The sequence below is a fragment of the Dendrobates tinctorius genome, unplaced genomic scaffold, assembly GCF_039654945.1.
Source record: "Dendrobates tinctorius isolate UK_male_01 unplaced genomic scaffold, ASM3965494v1 ptg000028l, whole genome shotgun sequence".
In the NCBI taxonomy this organism is placed as follows: domain Eukaryota; kingdom Metazoa; phylum Chordata; class Amphibia; order Anura; family Dendrobatidae; genus Dendrobates; species Dendrobates tinctorius.
This window is the reverse complement of record NW_027361696.1, coordinates 13,988,973-14,007,616: the sequence shown is the minus strand read 5'-3', so window position 1 is coordinate 14,007,616 and position 18,644 is coordinate 13,988,973. Positions and strand designations below refer to the sequence as shown.

The window sequence follows — 18,644 nt, the reverse complement described above, 5'->3', positions numbered from 1 at the left end:
TTTCCAATGTTACTATCCAGCGGCATTCTTTTTGTGTAAAAATACGAGTATAGTCACCATCGAATCCCCATCCGAACATGATCTATTCCCCTAATTTTCAATTCGCTCGAATTAGACTTATGTTTTAACCTAAAATGTCTAGGGATAGTCTTGAGGGATCCCACATCGTCAACGTCGCGGGCGGCCTCAATATCCCGAATGTGTTCACGGGTTCGAACACGTAGTTCTCGTGAAGTGAGACCTACAGTATATAGATAAGGTTGCAGCTACATGTCGCATAGCATACCACATGTGTAGTAGAGCATGTGATATACTCCCTTATCTCAAATACCTTGGGGCCGTCTGACGACGCAAACGATGTGGCTCTTACATGGTTCCTGCAGGCAAGGCATTTTCCACGAGGAAAGAATCCAGGCATTCTCCCCCTCCCATTGAACAAAAAACGAGATTTGGAGACATAATGACTAGAGACTAGAGTGTCTCTTAGATTTTTTTTGTAATCTAATATATAAAGCTCAATGTGGGTGTGTATGTATGTATGTGTGTATGTGTGTATGTATGTGTGTGTGTATGTATGTATGTGTGTATGTCCGGGATTGGCATCTGCACCATTGTAGCTACAGCCACAAAATTTGGCACAGTCACACGTCTGGACCCCGAGAGCGTCATAGGCTATGTTGTAAGGTGAAATTTTAACCCCGCGCGTTCCAATTCACCAAACAATTTTGCCCCTATCTACATAATGGGGAAAAAGTGAAAGGAAAAGTGTTGGGGGCAAATTGACAGCTGCCAGATGTGAACAAGGGGGACTTAAAGAATGAGAGCGATGGCGCCAAAGAGTATATACCGTACAGTTGCTAAGGTGGGGCCCTGACATGGGATACTCACCACACACGGGGATATGAACACACACACAAAATGCGCCACACACTACCACGTGCTTCAACACGTATACCACCCTCAGCACACATTTCACCACATATACACCAACCTCACCACATAAAAGTCGAAACCCAAAAGTCGCCACTCAAAACTCGCCACGCTGTCCCAGAGCTGTTTAAAAGATGAAAAATGAGCTGTGATTGGTTGCTATCAGCAACAGTTTTCTTTGTAGACAGTTGTGGTAACTGAGGCCTATTATTCTTATCATTTCTATGGTGTTATCGTCCTTCTGTAAAGCTGGAAATAGCACAATTTATTACCGTGCCAACACAGACCACCCTCTGACACAGACTGCAGGGGGAGCCCAGAATCACACAGGATAGGATTAGATACACGGCTCAGCAGTCAATATCACACAGGATAGGATTAGATACACAGCTCAGCAGTCAGTATCACACAGGATAGGATTAGACACATGGCTCAGCAGTCAGTATCACACAGGATAGGATTAGATACACGGCTCAGCAGTCAGTATCACACAGGATATGATTAGATACACGGCTCAGCAGTCAGTATCACACAGGATAGGATTAGATACATGGCTCAGCAGTCAGTATCACACAGGAGAGAATTACATACATGGCTCTGCAGACAGTATCACACAGGATAGGATTAGATACACGGCTCAGCAGTCAGTATCACACAGGATAGGACTAGATACATGGCTCAGCAGGCAGTATCACACAGGATAGGATTAGATACACAGCTCAGCAGTCAGTATCACACAGGATAGGATTAGATACACGGCTCAGCAGTCAGTATCACACAGGAGAGGATTAGATACACAGCTCAGCACACAGTATCACACAGGAGAGGATTAGATACACGGCTCTGCAGTCAGTATCACACAGGATGGGATTAGACACACGGCTCAGCAGGCAGTATCACACGGAATAGTATTAGATACACGGCTCAGCAGGCAGTATCACACAAAATAGGATTAGATACACGGCTCAGCAGGCAGTATCACACAGGATAGGATTAGATACACAGCTCAGCAGTCAGTATCACACAGGATAGGATTAGATGCACGGTTTTTATGTGCAATATAATCATTATAATTTGTTATAACTAACCACAGTTGGTTACTATGCCCAGGCAACGCCGGGCTCTTCAGCTAGTACTGATATGCTACAGTGTGTAATAATGTTATAATCAAATGTATCCAAACAAAAAACATATTTAAGAAGTAACAAACAGAATAATTACTGCAGAGAGCCGAGTAGGCGACCAGTAAGGAAACTCCACTGACTATGAACCCTATAAGAGACTTGGAGTCAAAAAAGCCTAAAAACCATACATATAAAATGTAACAAAATTTATTTCACATGAAAATACATACAAAGACATAATAATACAAATGTAAAGAATAAATAATACAACAGGAAGAAAGTAATGGCACAGGAAGTCACAAAAACTGCTATCTCACATACAAGAGTGTAGGGCTTGGGAAAGTGAAAAAGACCAAATGTTACTATACATAAGATGTACTGGAAGTCTAATATTTCGCATATAGATCAAAAGCTGACAAATATCGTCACATAATATTAACAACCATTCAGTGGTCTCATAGTAATATTATAAAATATACTCTGCAAATGTAAAATGGTAAAATGGTATATAGTGTAATTTGCATTAACCCAGTACAGAACGATACAATGAAGTAAAAAAAAAAAAAAAGCCACCTGAATAACAATAGGGGTCAAGTCATCTTACCCACAGTGACCCTTGTGAGAGAGCAACAGCAGCCCCAGGTCTGTAATACTGATATGGTCTGTAATACTGATATAATACTATGGTCTATAATACTGGACAACAGGAAAATCAGAACAGAGTACATTATAATCACAAATCAGATAAAAAGTCCTCAGCCTCTATACATAGGACTTGGGGAATACCCATTTGGACACTCCTGAATATCATTATATACAAGAAAACATGGAGTAACAATAAAATTAAGTTTGTGCAAAAACATAAAGTTTTAATAAAATCTGTATCCAGACAAGGCAATCTATATGGAGGGGGATGGATAAACAAACATGTGGGTCACTCAGTCTGTATCACATAAAGAGGTGGGGAGAGCAATCATGAGCAATGTATGTATATCTCATTTCACAAAGTGCAAGTGATTATGATAGCATAAGTGCATTAGTGCAGAGCCAAAAAAGTAGTATGCTGATGGGTTGTAGGTTATCAAGGGACCTCCCACCACCCACACACAAAACAATGGACGGTTTCTGGGACGGGGGCAGTCCCTTCTGGTGCTGAGGACACATATCTTTGAAGTGTCCCACCTGCCTGCAGAGGTGACACAGTCACCGATGTGGAGAGGGAAGCTTGGGTAGATGCCCCCTTGGGCTTGGGGCAGGGAAAGCAGGCACAGCGTTCATCTTCCTCCCTCTCCAGCCGGCTTTCATCTTACTCCCTCTCCTCCCTCTTGGCCTCTGGAGTCCTGTTCGTGGAGTACTCGTCGGCAAGTGTCGTTGTTCCAGAGCCCCCCTTTTGTTTTCGTTCACGGATGAACTGCTGAAGGTCCTCTGGGCAGTTCCACAAAAACTGCTCAGTTGCGATGAGCTCCTTCATCTGCTGGACGGTGGTGAGCTCCAATTCTGTGGTCGATTGGTCAACTGCTCTCAGTAAGGCCGGCATGTGATCGGCTCAACTGTCTGCAGGACCCTGCTGCATTCTCCGGAACTTCTTCCCATATGTCTCAGGAGTCAAACTGTACTGCCGGACCAGAGCCTGCTTGATGTCAAAAAAACCCTAAAATATAAGTATAATATAAAACCCTAAAACCCTAGTCCATGCCCTCATCATCTCTCGCCTTGACTACTGCAACCTCATGCTCTGTGGCCTCCCCTCAAACACTCTCGCTCCCCTCCAATCTATTCTAAACTCTGCTGCCCGACTAATCCACCTGTCCCCCCGCTATTCCCCAGCTTCTCCCCTCTGTCAATCCCTTCACTGGCTCCCAATTGCCCAGAGACTCCATTACAAAACCCTAACCATGACATACAAAGCCATCCACAACCTGTCTCCTCCATACATCTGTGACCTCGTCTCCCGGTACTTTCCCGCACGCAACCTCCGATCCTCACAAGATCTCCTTCTCTACTCCCCTCTTATCTCCTCTTCCCACAATCGCATACAAGATTTCTCTCGCGCATCACCCCTACTCTGGAACTCTCTACCACAACATATCAGACTCTCACCTACCATCGAAACCTTCAAAAAGAGCCTGAAGACCCACCTCTTCCGACAAGCCTACAACCTGCAGTAACCACCGATCGACCAAACCGCTGCACGACCAGCTCTACCCTCGCCTACTGTATTATCACCCATCCCTTGAAGATTGTGAGCCCTCGTGGGCAGGGTCCTCTCTCCTCCTGTACCAGTTATGACTTGTATTGTTTAAGATTATTGTACTTGTTTCTATGTATACCCCTCCTTACATGTAAAGCGCCATGGAATAAATGGCGCTATAACAATAAATAATAATAATAATAATAATAATAATAATAATAATAATGTCCTCCTAGTTAAGGGTGGTCACACTGGGCAGGTACCCAAAGATTTCCAGGGCCTATCCCCTGAGGCGAGGAGTTAAGAACCGGACCCACTGGTCCTCAGGCAGATGGTACTGATGGCAAGTTTTTTCAAATGCCAGCAAGAAAGTGTCCGAGTCCCCTCCTTGGTCCAGCAGAGGGAAGTCCTCTGCCCGTAGCTTCGGAATCCGGATCTCAGGGGACTCGCGACGGGCTGGGGTTTGCAGCTGGTTGGAGCTGAAGCATTTGCTGCTTGTGCTCACACACCCGCTGACGTTCTGCAGGTTCCACAGCCTCACAACATTTTACCATTGCTATTAGAATCTTGTAGGTGGCTTTGTCTCCAGCCCGAAGACTGGCCAGGGCAGCTTGCAGTAGGTCATCTGAGCCTACCTGGCTGGGGGGGATGGGCAGGTGGTAAGCGGCCCACTGCGGGACCGACGGGCTCCTTGAGGATCCTTGGCTGAACTCCCCCCTCTGAGCAACATCAACTTCCACCTTCTCCCCACTGTCCGTGGCATTGGCCCTCTCCCTGGCTTTACCCCTGGTGCCAATGGCCATCCTTGCACTCTTTGGTAACTGACACAGAGCTGTAATCTGATGCCCACACACCTTACAGTATTTGCACTCCGACTATCTGGTGCTGGGCTGATCTTAAGACCCCAGCAGCAAAAAGCTATTGCTGGTAGTCCTTAATATCTCGGAATAGAAGTCCCGCACACACTGTTATCTCAATCCCACAGCTGCCTCCACTTGTGAAGAAACGCTGAGGGAGCCACACCTCGCCACCCTGCTTGACGTCAATATTACGTTAGCGGGATCACGTGGTAAGACCTCCCCACTTATGCCAATGTGACATTCCACACCACCTAGGGACACGTAAGGTCAGCTTGGTACAGTTTTCTCACAGACAGAGATGACCCACGCCGTCACTGATGTGGCGCCACGCTCGTCCACAAACCTAACAGGCTGAGAGGCCCCTTTCACTAGCACCAGTGAAACAGCCCGGTATGACTGCCACCAGTTTCTCGTACGATACACATCTGGTCCATTGACAAGGTTATATCGGACCAGCAACCCGTCCCAGTAGCATGTGAGATTAGGCCGAGAAAAAGATGTTTGGATTTGTGGATCGAGATAAAAGAGCAGCCCAAGGTTAAATTATAATATATATTTAATCACCTTAAGGGCACACTAGACGATACATTATATACACAATGGTTAGTTACACATATATATTGGTCATATATGCAAATACAATAGTGGTGGGACAAAAAGTATAAGCAGAACATATGGCTGATCTCAAATTCCCTCCCCTGGAGGTTTAGAGATATATCTCCTAAAGCCTATGAAAGTTCATAACTCCTTTCTGGGTGGTCCTAAGGCAGCGGTTTCGGTGCCATCGGATCCAACCAGACCCCTGCTACTCATAGAGGCTAAACCCAATTTTTCTAGTGGCTGTTCTATATATCTCCCTTCCCTTCCCATGCGTGTTATATTGGCTCAAGACCCAGGCGGGTGCTTGCCCTGTTCTGGGGATCTCGGAATTATACACGATGTACATCTAGGACGTATAGTATTTCCTTAACTCCTTTATGAATTTCCTAGTTGGCTGAACAAAGGACTCAGGCCGGAGGACTTGGTTCCACAGGGAGTCTTCCTATAGAAGGTTGCATACCAGCTAGCTAGTGGTGGTAGTGGTGGTGGGGGATGAATCCATTTGTTTGAAGCTGGCCAGGTGTCATGTTTCCTCAGCATGTGCTGAAGGATTTGTTTTTAATTCCATGCCCAATAGTATACAGATGATTGACATGGAATTATGTCTCCAATATTCTTCACACTGAAATAATGCTGTGGTCTATAAAACTAATATAATGCTGCGGTCTATACTACTGATATAATGATATGGTCTATAATACTGATATAATGCTACGGTCTATAATACTGATATAATGCTACGGCCTATAATACTGATATAATGCTATGGCCTATAATACTGATATAATACTACACTGTTACACAAAAGCCCATATATAACAAAAAGGAATAACTCATACACTAACTATGAACACCAAAGAAACAACAGAGTATATTTCCAAAATAAAAATCAAATTTATTGAAATGAAAAATCATTTAAAACCATTATAGTGCAGAGTATACACAGCACAATAAGTGGAACACAAAGACTGGGAAATATCATGGTTTTAAATGATTTTTCTTTTCAATAAATTTGATTTTTATTATGGAAATATAATCTGTTGTTTCTTTGGTGTTTATAATACTACACTCTATAATACTGATATGATACTGATATAGTACCGCAGCCTATAATATAAATATAATACTACAGTCTATAATACTGATATAATGCTGCGGTCTATAATACTGATATAATACTACGATCTATACTACTAATATAATGCTTTTCTCTATAATACTGATATAATACTACAGTCTAGAATACTGATATAATACTATGGTCTATAATACTGATGTCTCTAATACTGTTATAATGCTGCGGTCTATAATATTGCTATAATACTACGGTCTATAATGCTGATATAATGCTACGGTCTGTAATACTGATGTAATACTACAGAAAAAATTGGAGACGGACTCAACGACTCAACAGGACTGGATTTTTCTTTTCTTTTTCTTTTTCAAAAGAAAATATAGTGCGTACAAAACAAAATTTTCATGGTCGACATGACCCAGTCAACGCGTTTCGACTGCACTAAACAGTCTTACTCATGACTACGTTGTGTATTACTGATATAATACTACGTTGTGTAATACTGATATAATAGTTTTGTAATACTGATATAATATTACAGACTATAATACTGATATAATCCTACGGTCTGTAATACTGATATAATCCTACGGTCTATAATACTGATATAATACTACGTTGTGAATTACTGATATAATACTACGGTGTGTAATACTGATATAATACTACGGTGTGTAATACTGATATAATACTACGGTCTATGCTCTTCCTAACATTACGCAGCTCTGTTGAGTCTCCATTGGAGCGGCGGCAGTTTCCTGCCATATCTGGAATAAAGGAAGCAGTGGGTTATGGGGGCCGCACTTTTAACTTTTGGAGTTTGGGGTCTCTGTCCTGGTCTCAGTATTTTCCATCTTTTGCAGAGTTTTTCTTCACTGGACACAAAGAATTTCACTTCTCCACCAATAACACAAAACCGAGCTGCCTGCCAGTGGCATCTACAGAGATACCGCCACAGGGCGCTGCACTCACTGACAGCCCAGAGGAGGATGAGGAGGAGGATGTGCTGGGGCAGGTGAGGATGGGGCTCAGTGACCCCTGTGACCATTCCCTGCCTCCGCTGTGATCTGACAACTTTCTTCCCCTACAGAAATGTTATAAGGCGTCCAATGGCTTCATGTGTGACTCCAAGGCGAATTCAGTGAGCTACGAGATTACAGAGTTGGCGACCTCCTCCCTGATCGGTGAGTGGCAGGTGCAGCACAATGTCAACGCCGGGGACATGGTGGTGAATATGGATTTAGAGGGCTACAAATGGCTTTGTCCAGAGGTGCCCCCAGGGTGAGACCCGAAGAAAAGCAAAGCACCCAATAGCGCTTCCTGGCGTATGGCGGTATTATAGAAACCAACTGACGAAATATATGTTATTATATGATGTGAGCGGTGTATGGCGGCATTATTATAGAAACCATCTGCCGTATTATATGTTATTTTATGATGTGATCGGTGTATGGTGGTATTATTATAGAAACCTTCTGCTGTATTATGTGTGATCTTTAATATTAGTCTAGTACTGCAGAATGTTTTCGCTTGGTATGGTGTTATTAGCAGTGCTATGTCTGGCGGTATTACCTGGTCTTACATAGTATTACATATGGTCTGTGTATGGCGGTATTATACGGTTGTTATATATTGTTATCAGTGCATGGTGATATTATATGGTTATTATATGAAGTTCGGTGTATGGCAATATTATACGGTTATTATAATTTCGCCATACACTGATCACTTCATACATGGTTATTATGTGAAGTGATCAGTGAATTATTATTATTATTTATTGTTATAGCGCCATTTATTCCATGGCGCTTTACATGTAAGGAGGGGTATACATAGAAACAAGTACAATAATGTTAAACAATACAAGTCATAACTGGTACAGGAGGAGAGAGGACCCTGCCCGCGAGGGCTCACAATCTACAAGGGATGGGTGATAATACAGTAGGTGAGGGTAGAGCTGGTCATGCAGCGGTTTGGTCGATCGGTGGTTACTGCAGGTTGTAGGCTTGTCGGAAGAGGTGGGTCTTCAGGCTCTTTTTGAAGGTTGCGATGGTAGGTGAGAGTCTGATATGTTGTGGTAGAGAGTTCCAGAGTAGGGGTGATGCGCGAGAGAAATCTTGTATGCGATTGTGGGAAGAGGAGATAAGAGGGGAGTAGAGAAGGAGATCTTGTGAGGATCGGAGGTTGCGTGCGGGAAAGTACCGGGAGACGAGGTCACAGATGTATGGAGGAGACAGGTTGTGGATGGCTTTGTATGTCATGGTTAGGCCGGGGTCACACTGGCGAGGAATACGGGCGCGTGAGAGGCGCAAAAAGCACGCATTAGACACGGACCAATGATTTTCTATGGGGTCCCTCGCACCAGGCGTTTATTTCTCCTCAGTATCCTACGCTCCGTGCCACTCGCAGCATGCTGCGATTGTCAGCGTACTACGCCCGTAGTACGCCAATGCAAGTCTATGGGTGCGCAAAAAATACGGATTACACACGGAACACGTGTGACCTGCGAGAAATACGCACCCGGTGTCTTTTAGCAAAGCCGGCAATTCAGTGCGCTATACAGTAAACTCACACTGACAGTTTTAATAAAGAAATGAAAGAATAGATATAGACACATAGAATAAATATATATATCTACAGTATATGCATTCTATGTGTCTATATCTATTCTTTCATTTCTTTATTAAAACTGTCATAGGGCTCCATTATATGTCCATTTTGCAAGCCTGCGAGAAAATCTCACCATACGGATTACATACGGATGCTGACATGCGCAAAATACGCGACCACACCTTGATTACGGATGACATACGGAGCACTGATTAGGGGTCTGTCATCCGTATTAAGCATGTAAAATACTGACTGTATTTTGCGCAGGTTAGTGTGACCCCGGCCTTAGGGTTTTATATACTGGAGTCTCTGGGCAATTGGGAGCCAGTGAAGGGATTGACAGAGGGGAGAAGCTGGGGAATAGCGGGGGGACAGGTGGATTAGTCGGGCAGCAGAGTTTAGAATAGATTGGAGGGGTGCGAGAGTGTTTGAGGGGAGGCCGCAGAGCATGAGGTTGCAGTAGTCAAGGCGAGAGATGATGAGGGCATGGACTAGGGTTTTTGCAGAGTCTTGGGTGAGGAATGAACGGATTCGTGAAATATTTTTGAGTTGAAGTCGGCAGGAAGTGGAAAGGGCTTGGATATGTGGTTTGAAGGAGAGATCAGCGTCAAGGATTACCCCGAGGCAGCGAGCTTGTGGGACTGGGGAGAGTGGGCAGTCATTTACTGTAATTGATAGGTTCGTAGGGGGGGCGAGTGAATGGTGGTATTATACGGTTATTATATGATGTGATCAGTGTATGGCGCTATTATATGGTTATTATATGAAGTGATCAGTGCATGGTGCTATTATACGGTTATTTGAAGTTATTGTTGTATGGCAGTAATATGTGGTTTATACAGTTATTATATGATCTCATCTGTGAATAGTGCTATGATACGGTATTATGTTATTATTCATTTTTAAAGCACCATTGATTCCTGGTTCTGTACGTGTGAGGAGGTGACATGCAAAATACAAATGCTCATTACAGAGCACAAACTAAGGCTGTGTGCACACGGTGCGGATTAGGTGCGGATTCATCCGCGCGGATTTTGTAAAATCCGCAGGTGAAACCGCAGCCCCTCCTACTTTAACTATTTACAGGCTGAGTATGCGCTCCACCCCCATCTAGTGGCCTAACTGGTATACTACGCTTTCCCTGCAACTATAACAGTAGTAATACATAGCATTAACAGAAATATACATTACACTTTTATCCCTTAAGGTAATACACAGAATAGTGTAGCAGTACCTATGTGACACACACATAATGGTAATACACATGAATGTGTAGCAGTACCAGTAAAATATGAGAAAGAGATAAAAGATAGAACAATAACATTTTCCATTCTCTTTACAATTATACGCTATTATATGATGTGATCAGTGTATGGCGGTATTATATGGTTATTATACAGCTATTATATGATGTGATCAGTGTATGGCAGTATTAAATGGTTATTATATGATGTGATCAGTGTATGGCGGTATTATATGGTTATTATACTGTTATTGTATGATGTGATCAGTGTATGGTGGTTTTACATTGTAATTACACTGTTATATGTTGTGATCTGTGTATGGCAGTATAGTTATTGTATGATTTGACTGGTGTATGGCGGTATTATGCGGTCATCATATGATGTGTTCTGAGTATGGCGGCATTATATGGTTTTATATATATATATATATATATATATATATATTTACAGCGATATGTGCATAACCTATGTAGTATACCATGGCTGCATTTCACTTTACCTTTCGTGTCTCCCCTATTTCCCCATAGATTGTGGCTCACGAGCAGCATGACCCTGCTACTGTATCTGAGTAATGTTTATTCTATAATTTCTTTGTCGTCTGTACAATTCCTTTCTAAAATTGTAAAGTGCTGTGGAATATGTTGGTGCTATAGAAATAAAAAATATTATTATTGTTATATGGTTATTATATGATGTGATCTGTGTATGGCGGTATTATATACGGTTATTATTTGATATTATTTGTGTATGGCGGTATTATACGATTATTATATGATGTGATCTGTGTATGGCGGTATTATATGGTTATTATATGATATGATCTGTGTATGGCGGTATTATACGATTATTATATGATGTGATCTGTGCATGGCGGTATTATACTGTTATTTTATGATGTGATCTGTGCATGATAATATTTTTTGTTTATTACTGTATACGATGTGATCTGTGTATGGCGGTATTATATGCCTATTATATGATGAGATTGGTACTATTGTTTGATAGTATTATAAGGTTATTATATGATGTGATCTGTGTATGGTGGTATTATATGGTTATTATACGGATATGATATGATGTGAGTGTATGACTGTATTATATGATGTCATCTGTGTATGGTGGAATTATATGGTTATTATATGATGTGATTGGTGTATAGCGGTAATATTTTGATACTTTATGGCTGTATAATTTTGCTTGTAGTTGCATATGTTAGTGTCTATCTCTTTAAAGAGCCATCAGGGGCTTTATACCTATTTTTCTTTTTGTCCGTGCCCTGTATTTTTTTGCTGGTGGTCTCGGGCCCCTCTGGTGGTGCTGGATGCAGTTCAGTGATTACTGTGATCAGCATGTCTGTGGACACTGTGTGGATCTGACCCGTATCCTTCTCCAGGACTAGTCCGGTATGGTGGAGGTCTCCCAGAGTCATTTGACAAGGAGACCCTCAATGGTTAGATAATTGGGGGCCCCAGCAGTCAAATGATCCTCAGAGCTCCCTGTTACCTGTGATTTCTGCCTCTAGGTCTGGTACAAACCATAAAAGATCACATCACCAAGCCCACCGCTATGGCCCACGGCCGCGTAGCCCACCTGATCGAGTGGAAAGGTTGGAGCGCCCCCCTATCCGGCTGGGACCCCTCCCTGGCCGATGAGGAGCATTACTCAGACCTGACGGATGAGCTGAAGGAAGCACGATTTGCTGCAGGTGAGGTTGGGGGGGCCACAATGGTGACTACCACTACCATCATCCTCACTCGAGACCAATGCAATGACCGGTGGTTGGGTCCAGGCTTATCTGTGTCTGTCCCTCAGGGGTCGCGGAGCAGTTCGCCATCACTGAAGCCACGCTCAGCGCCTGGTCCTCCCTGGACGATGAGGAGATGCATTATGGACTCGGCTCCCAAGAGGTTCGTCAGCTGCAAGGTCAGTCCCGTCCGTCTGAGAAGCTGGCGCCGCATGCTGACAACATGTCCCAGGGTCTCTCTCACACAGCTGGAGGGTCGTTACAGTGTGTCCGGCCATGACTCTTACCTCCACTGATACATTGTAATAAGCACAGCAGTGAGGACGACATGCAGATGGATTCGTGTCCCAGTGCCGCGGTTAATGGCGGGGTCCCATCAGCTGTGCTGATCCCCCCCGGAGCCCAGACTCTCTGGTGACCGCTCAGCGGCTTCTATTTCTGGCATCCCCCACAGCTCGCTCTCCAGAGGACTGGGGTCTCCCGGACCAGCATCGGGGTCCCGGGGGTACAGGTCACTGCACCCATCAGGGGACATGCAGGTGGCCACAGAATCCTGAGACTCCAGAGCTGAAGTCACAGATCTGCTGCTCTTCTGTCATAGTATAGGCCGCATAAGAACCACAACTCCAAGCATGCTCTGACCACCCCTGTCTGTACGCAGCTCTGGGAGTAACTGGAGGATAGAACACGATGTAATAGCAGAATAGTGAGTGCAGCTCTGGAGGTGACTGGAGAATAAGACATGATGTAACAGCAGAATAGTGACTGCAGCTCTGGAGGATAAGACACAATGTAACAGCAGAATAGTGACTGCAGCTCTGGAGGTGACTGGAGGGTAAGATACGATGTAACAGCAGAATAGTGAGTGCAGCTCTGGGAGTAACTGGAGGATAAGATGTGATGTGACAGCAGAATAGTGACTGCAGCTCTGGAGGTGACTGGAGGATAAGACACGATGTAACAGCAGAATAGTGACTGCAGCTCTGGAGGTGACTGGAGGATAAGACACGATGTCACAGTAGAATAGTGACTGCAGCTCTTGGAGTAACTGGAGGATAAGACACTATGTAACAGCAGAATAGTGACTGCAGCTTTGGAGGTGACTGGAGGATGAGACATGATCTGTGAACATATATTCCTTTAAGAACACTTTTAATATACTTAATTTAAAAACACACACCTACCCAGTGAAAGTGGGCCATTGCCCCAATGAAGAAAAAAGGCCAGAAAAAGACTAGGCACCCCTAAAATAGGCCTATCTGTGATCCTGCCTTGCTGTGGAGGTTGGCACCCTAAGGGAATATTAAATTTGGCACCCCCACGCAATGAAAACAATGTCAAAATAGGATAGAGATGAAGGAAGCAAAAAAACTGGTCATAAAAAATGCCAAAATATATACAAATATCAAGGCCAAAGGGTTTAGATGATAATCAGTGCGCCTAGATCCTAAATAACATATTGAGGCATTACCCATACAAAATAATACAATATAAGCGTGCTGCACCCAAGTCACTAGCACAATACTGATGGTCCCACAATAAAGTCACAGAATTATATGGGGTTAATTAACTCCATAGATAAAATCATAGCGACTTAACACTTGCAGGGAATGCGCCAATAGACAGATATGCTGCATAACACACAGTATAATTGTAATTCGTCCCACAGACGTCACCAAAAGATACCAAATTCAATAAATTCAGCTGTTTAGCCCAATAGTAAATATACACAGTCATGTTGGTGACTTAGGCCTGTTTCACACATCAGTTTTAGTGTTCAGTCAAAATCCGCTAAAATGGCAGATAGCGGATCCGTTCCTGAACTGACCACAACGTTTGTCACCGGATCCGTGGAAGAAAGAGAGAGAGAGAGAGAATTTTCCAGCCACCAGAGCAGAGTTTAGGGTTAAATTTCCGCCTAAGTGAAGTCTTTCAGCCATGCGCAGTGAAAACTGCGGATCCGGCCGCCCGAAAAAACGTTACATGCTCCGTTCGGGCATGTCGGCGGATGTCAAAATTTTGGCGGATCCGCAAAAAAACGGATCCAACGGATGGCCATCCGTCAAGATCCGCCAGTAATACAACTCAATGCGAAAAAAAAACGGATCCGCCAAATAAAATGGCGGATCCGTTTTTTTTGCAAAACGGCGGATTTTGACTGATGGACAAAAACTGATGTGTGAAACAGGCCTTATCGTTTGCAGGACGTGTCCCGACGCGTTTTGCCGTGCTGTTAGCTCATCAGGGGGCCATAATAGCAGCAAAGATGCCAGATGCCTATGATGAGAGAGCATGAGGATGAGACCTGATGTAACAGCAGAATAGTGACTGCAGCTCTGGAGGTGACTGGAGGATAAGACATGATGTAACAGCAGAATAGTGACTGCAGCTCTGGAGGTGACTGGAGGATAAGACCTGATGTAACAGCAGAATAGTGACTGCAGTTCTGGAGGTGGCTGGAGGATTAGACATGATGTAACAGCAGAATAGTGACTGCAGCTCTGGAGGTGACTGGAGGATAAGACCTGATGTAACAGCAGAATAGTGACTGCAGCTCTGGAGGTGACTGGAGGATAAGACACGATGTTACAGCAGAATAGTGACTGCAGCTTTGGAGGTGACTGGAGGATAAGACACGATGTTACAGCAGAATAGTGACTGCAGCTTTGGAGGTGACTGGAGGATAAGACACGATGTTACAGCAGAATAGTGACTGCAGCTCTGGAGGTGACTGGAGGATAAGACACGATGTTACAGCAGAATAGTGACTGCAGCTTTGGAGGTGACTGGAGGATAAGACACGATGTTACAACAGAATAGTGACTGCAGCTTTGGAGGTGAATGGAGGATAAGACACAGTGTAATAGCGTAATATTGACTGCAGCTCTGGTGATGACTGGAGGATAAGACATGATGTATTAGAAGAATAGTGACCGCAGCTCTGGAGGTGACTGGAGGATTAGACACAATGTAACAGACGAATATTAATCGCAGCTCTGGAGGATAAGACATGATGTAATAGCAGAATAGTGACTGCAGCTCTGGAGGTGACTGGAGGATAAGACACGATGTAACAGCAGAATAGTGACTGCAGCTCTGGAGGTGACTGGAGGATAAGACACAATGTAACATTGGAATAGTGACTGCAGCTCTGGAGGTAACTGGAGGATAAGACATGATGTAACAGCGGAATAGTGACAGGAGCTCTTGAGGATAAGACATAATATAATAGCAGAATAGTGAGTGCAGCTCTGGATGTGAATTGAGGATGAGACACAATGTAAAGAGCAGAATAGTGAGTGCAGCCCTGGAGATGACTGGATGATAAGACACGAAGTATTAGGAGCATAGTGACCGCAGCTCTGGAGGTGACAGGAGAATAAGACACAATGTAAAAGGAGAATAGTGACTGCAGCTCTTGAGGTGACTGGAGGAAAAGACTTGATGTAACAGCAGAATAGTGACTGCAGTTCTGGAGGTGACTGGAGTATAAGGCCGGGGTCACACTAGCGAGGAATACGGCCGAGTGAGAGGCGCTAAAAGCACGCATTACACACGGACAAATGATTCTCTATGGGGTCCCTCGCACCAGCCGTATATTTCTCATCTGTATTCTACGCTCCGTGCCAATCGCAGCATGCTGCGATTGTCAGCGTACTACGCCCGTAATACGCCAATGCAAGTCTATGGGTGCGCAAAAAATACGGATTACACATGGACCACACGTGTGACTTGCGAGAAATACGCACCAGGTGTCTTTTAGCAAAGCCGGCAATTCAGTGCGCTATACAGTAAACTCATACTGACAGGTCTAATAAAGAAACGAAAGAATAGATATAGACACATAGAATACATATATATATATACAGTATATGCATTCTATGTGTCTATATCTATTCTTTGGTTTCTGTTAGAAACCCTGTCATAGGGCTCCATTATATGTCCATTTTGCAAGCCTGCGAGAAAATCTCGCCATACGGATTACATACGGAAGCTCACATGCGCAAAATACGCGACCACACCTTGATTACGGATGACATACGGAGCACTATTTAGGGGCCATTCATCCGTATTACGCATGTAAAATACTGACCGTATTTTGCGTCTGTTAGTGTGACCCCGGCCTTAGACACAATGTCACATAGCTGCTTCTCAGCACGTGACTTGAGGTTGCGCCAGCAAGGGCTAATCTCCTCTCACTCAGTCCAGCATTCATCCTCTGTCCTATGCTGCAATGGGAGCATAAATCACACCCCGACACAGACCACTCTACCCCGCTGCATACACGCTGCCACCACTCACGAAGCACACAAGTGATGAGTCCTGGAAATATTACTAATACTGTCTGCCAATCACAAGGAACACACGCTGAGGTTATGGATTTTTTAGAACATACAAGGTTCAGAATTATTAAAGTTTTAAGCTTCAATAGAAAAGGTACAGTGCTTACAATAAAAGGATATAAAAATATGGAAATAAAAAGTGACAAACAAACATGCAAAACAGTGGTAAAATAAAAGTGAAAAACTTACAGAAATGTCTAAACTTTGTAGTCTGGCATCCTTCTACCTGAGGGGGCATGAATATGGAAAGGCTCACACCAGCTTGGCCGCCCCTCAGTCTGGAGATCAGATTTCTAGACCTGCCTCTCATGTTAATATTCTAATCCTTGGTTTGTGACTGGATCATGGCTACTCTACCAATGAATACATTATTTTTTTCTCTACACGCTCTTTGTATGACCTTTCTTTCTCATAGTAAATGAAATTGTCAGGTTTCCATTTGGCATCTCACTACAGAGGCACCAGAAGGTGTGAAATGTTTCCATAATATTTGTGAAAAGCTGCTGCCTAGAGCAGATGCTAAGTTACTGCTGGTGATACATCCATAGTAATACATATTTCACTACACATGATATAACAGCAGAATAGTGAATGCAGCTCTGGAGGTAACTGGAGGATAAGACATGATATAACAGTAGAAAAGTGACTGCAGCTGTGGAAGCAACTGAAGGATTAGACTCGATGTAACAGCAGAGTAGTGACTGCAGCTCTGGAGGTGACTGGAGGGTAAGACCTGATGTAACAGCAGAATAGTGATCGCAGCTCAGTACTGATCTATCAGGAGGGGATGATGGGAGTTGTGGCTCTTCTGAGCTTTTCTCCTGCTCTTTTGGTGGTGTCAGGTGATCAGTGCCAACCCTGCGCTCCCTGGTGGTTGACCCAGTCTCTTGTCTTGGTTTATCTACCCCATCCTCTGTTTTCTTGCAGATCTGGAGGGTCTCTACCTGCAGCGTCAGCTGCTGAGCTACACTCCGGGGGGATGCGGCTCTGATCTGGGTGGGAGCCTTCCCGGACTCTCCTACTCCTCCGCTGTGTCACTGGCGGCAGCTTCCCAACAAGTGCCGCCTATGGAGCGCTGGGACGTGAGCAAGCCACGATCCCACCAGTCCATGTTTTCTGGTCCGTTACTGGGCGGCGCGAGGAGCAGCAGCTCTGACAACTCCAAGGCAGTGGCGCCACCAGAGGGCGAAAGTGCAACCTGCAAACCGCGTCTGAACAGCTCCCTGCATTACGTGGACAGCAGCTCGATATCCGAGGATGAGGTCTTCTACAACTGACTCTGAGCCGCATCGGTCATTGAGCGTCAGCTCCTGGGACCCACAAGATGTCGGCTCCCGGGACTCACTAGCCATCGGCTCCCAGGACCCACAAGACGTCGGCTCCTGGGGCCCACAATGAATCAGATCCTGGGGTCCACATGGTATCCATGGTGACCCGGGGGAGATGCTGTGATGGACAGTGCCAGGCAGAGCAGAACCCTCTTGCCAGCAATATGTTCGTCACTATGAGGGTCTGGACCGTCTCCGGGGTCCGGCCTCCAGCCTTACCTCACAGGAGCGTGTCATGTGGTTGCGTGTCGTCCGTTCTGTGACGTGTCCGTGAATGTATCAGCCTTTTCTGTTCCATCTGATCCACTAATAAACACAATGATCACAGGATCCCGTGCACTTACTCACTGCACCAACCTGCATAAGCCTCAGCTTCTGACCTCACAGCTGAGGCTTTGTCACTGTGTATCAGTCTGAAAAACCCTTCATAAACTAAAGAGAAATCTGTATCCTGTCCTGAGAGTTTGCTACAATGTATGAGTGCAGGTAGCACTTACCAGGACAGGAGAGATTTAGGCTGTGTGCACACGCTGAGGTTTTGGCTGCGGCTCTGCAGACAGTGTACAGTAGCATGTAAGTCTATGTGATTTACATT

General features: G+C 44.4%; 1 protein-coding gene across 2 annotated transcripts in view; it reads left to right on the top strand.

The window, feature by feature from the left end:
• The window catches only part of FAM131C (family with sequence similarity 131 member C), a 30,525-nt gene extending 12,146 nt beyond the window's left edge, over positions 1-18,379 (top strand). For both annotated transcript variants that reach the window (XM_073570229.1, XM_073570230.1), the window contains 5 exons: positions 7,644-7,795; positions 7,871-7,964; positions 12,157-12,339; positions 12,447-12,557; positions 17,649-18,379. In XM_073570229.1, the coding sequence (XP_073426330.1) occupies positions 7,644-7,795; positions 7,871-7,964; positions 12,157-12,339; positions 12,447-12,557; positions 17,649-17,998 (890 nt within the window). In that variant the 3' untranslated portion in view covers positions 17,999-18,379. The remainder of the gene's footprint in view (positions 1-7,643; positions 7,796-7,870; positions 7,965-12,156; positions 12,340-12,446; positions 12,558-17,648) is intronic.
• Positions 18,380-18,644: the final 265 nt, after the last annotated feature.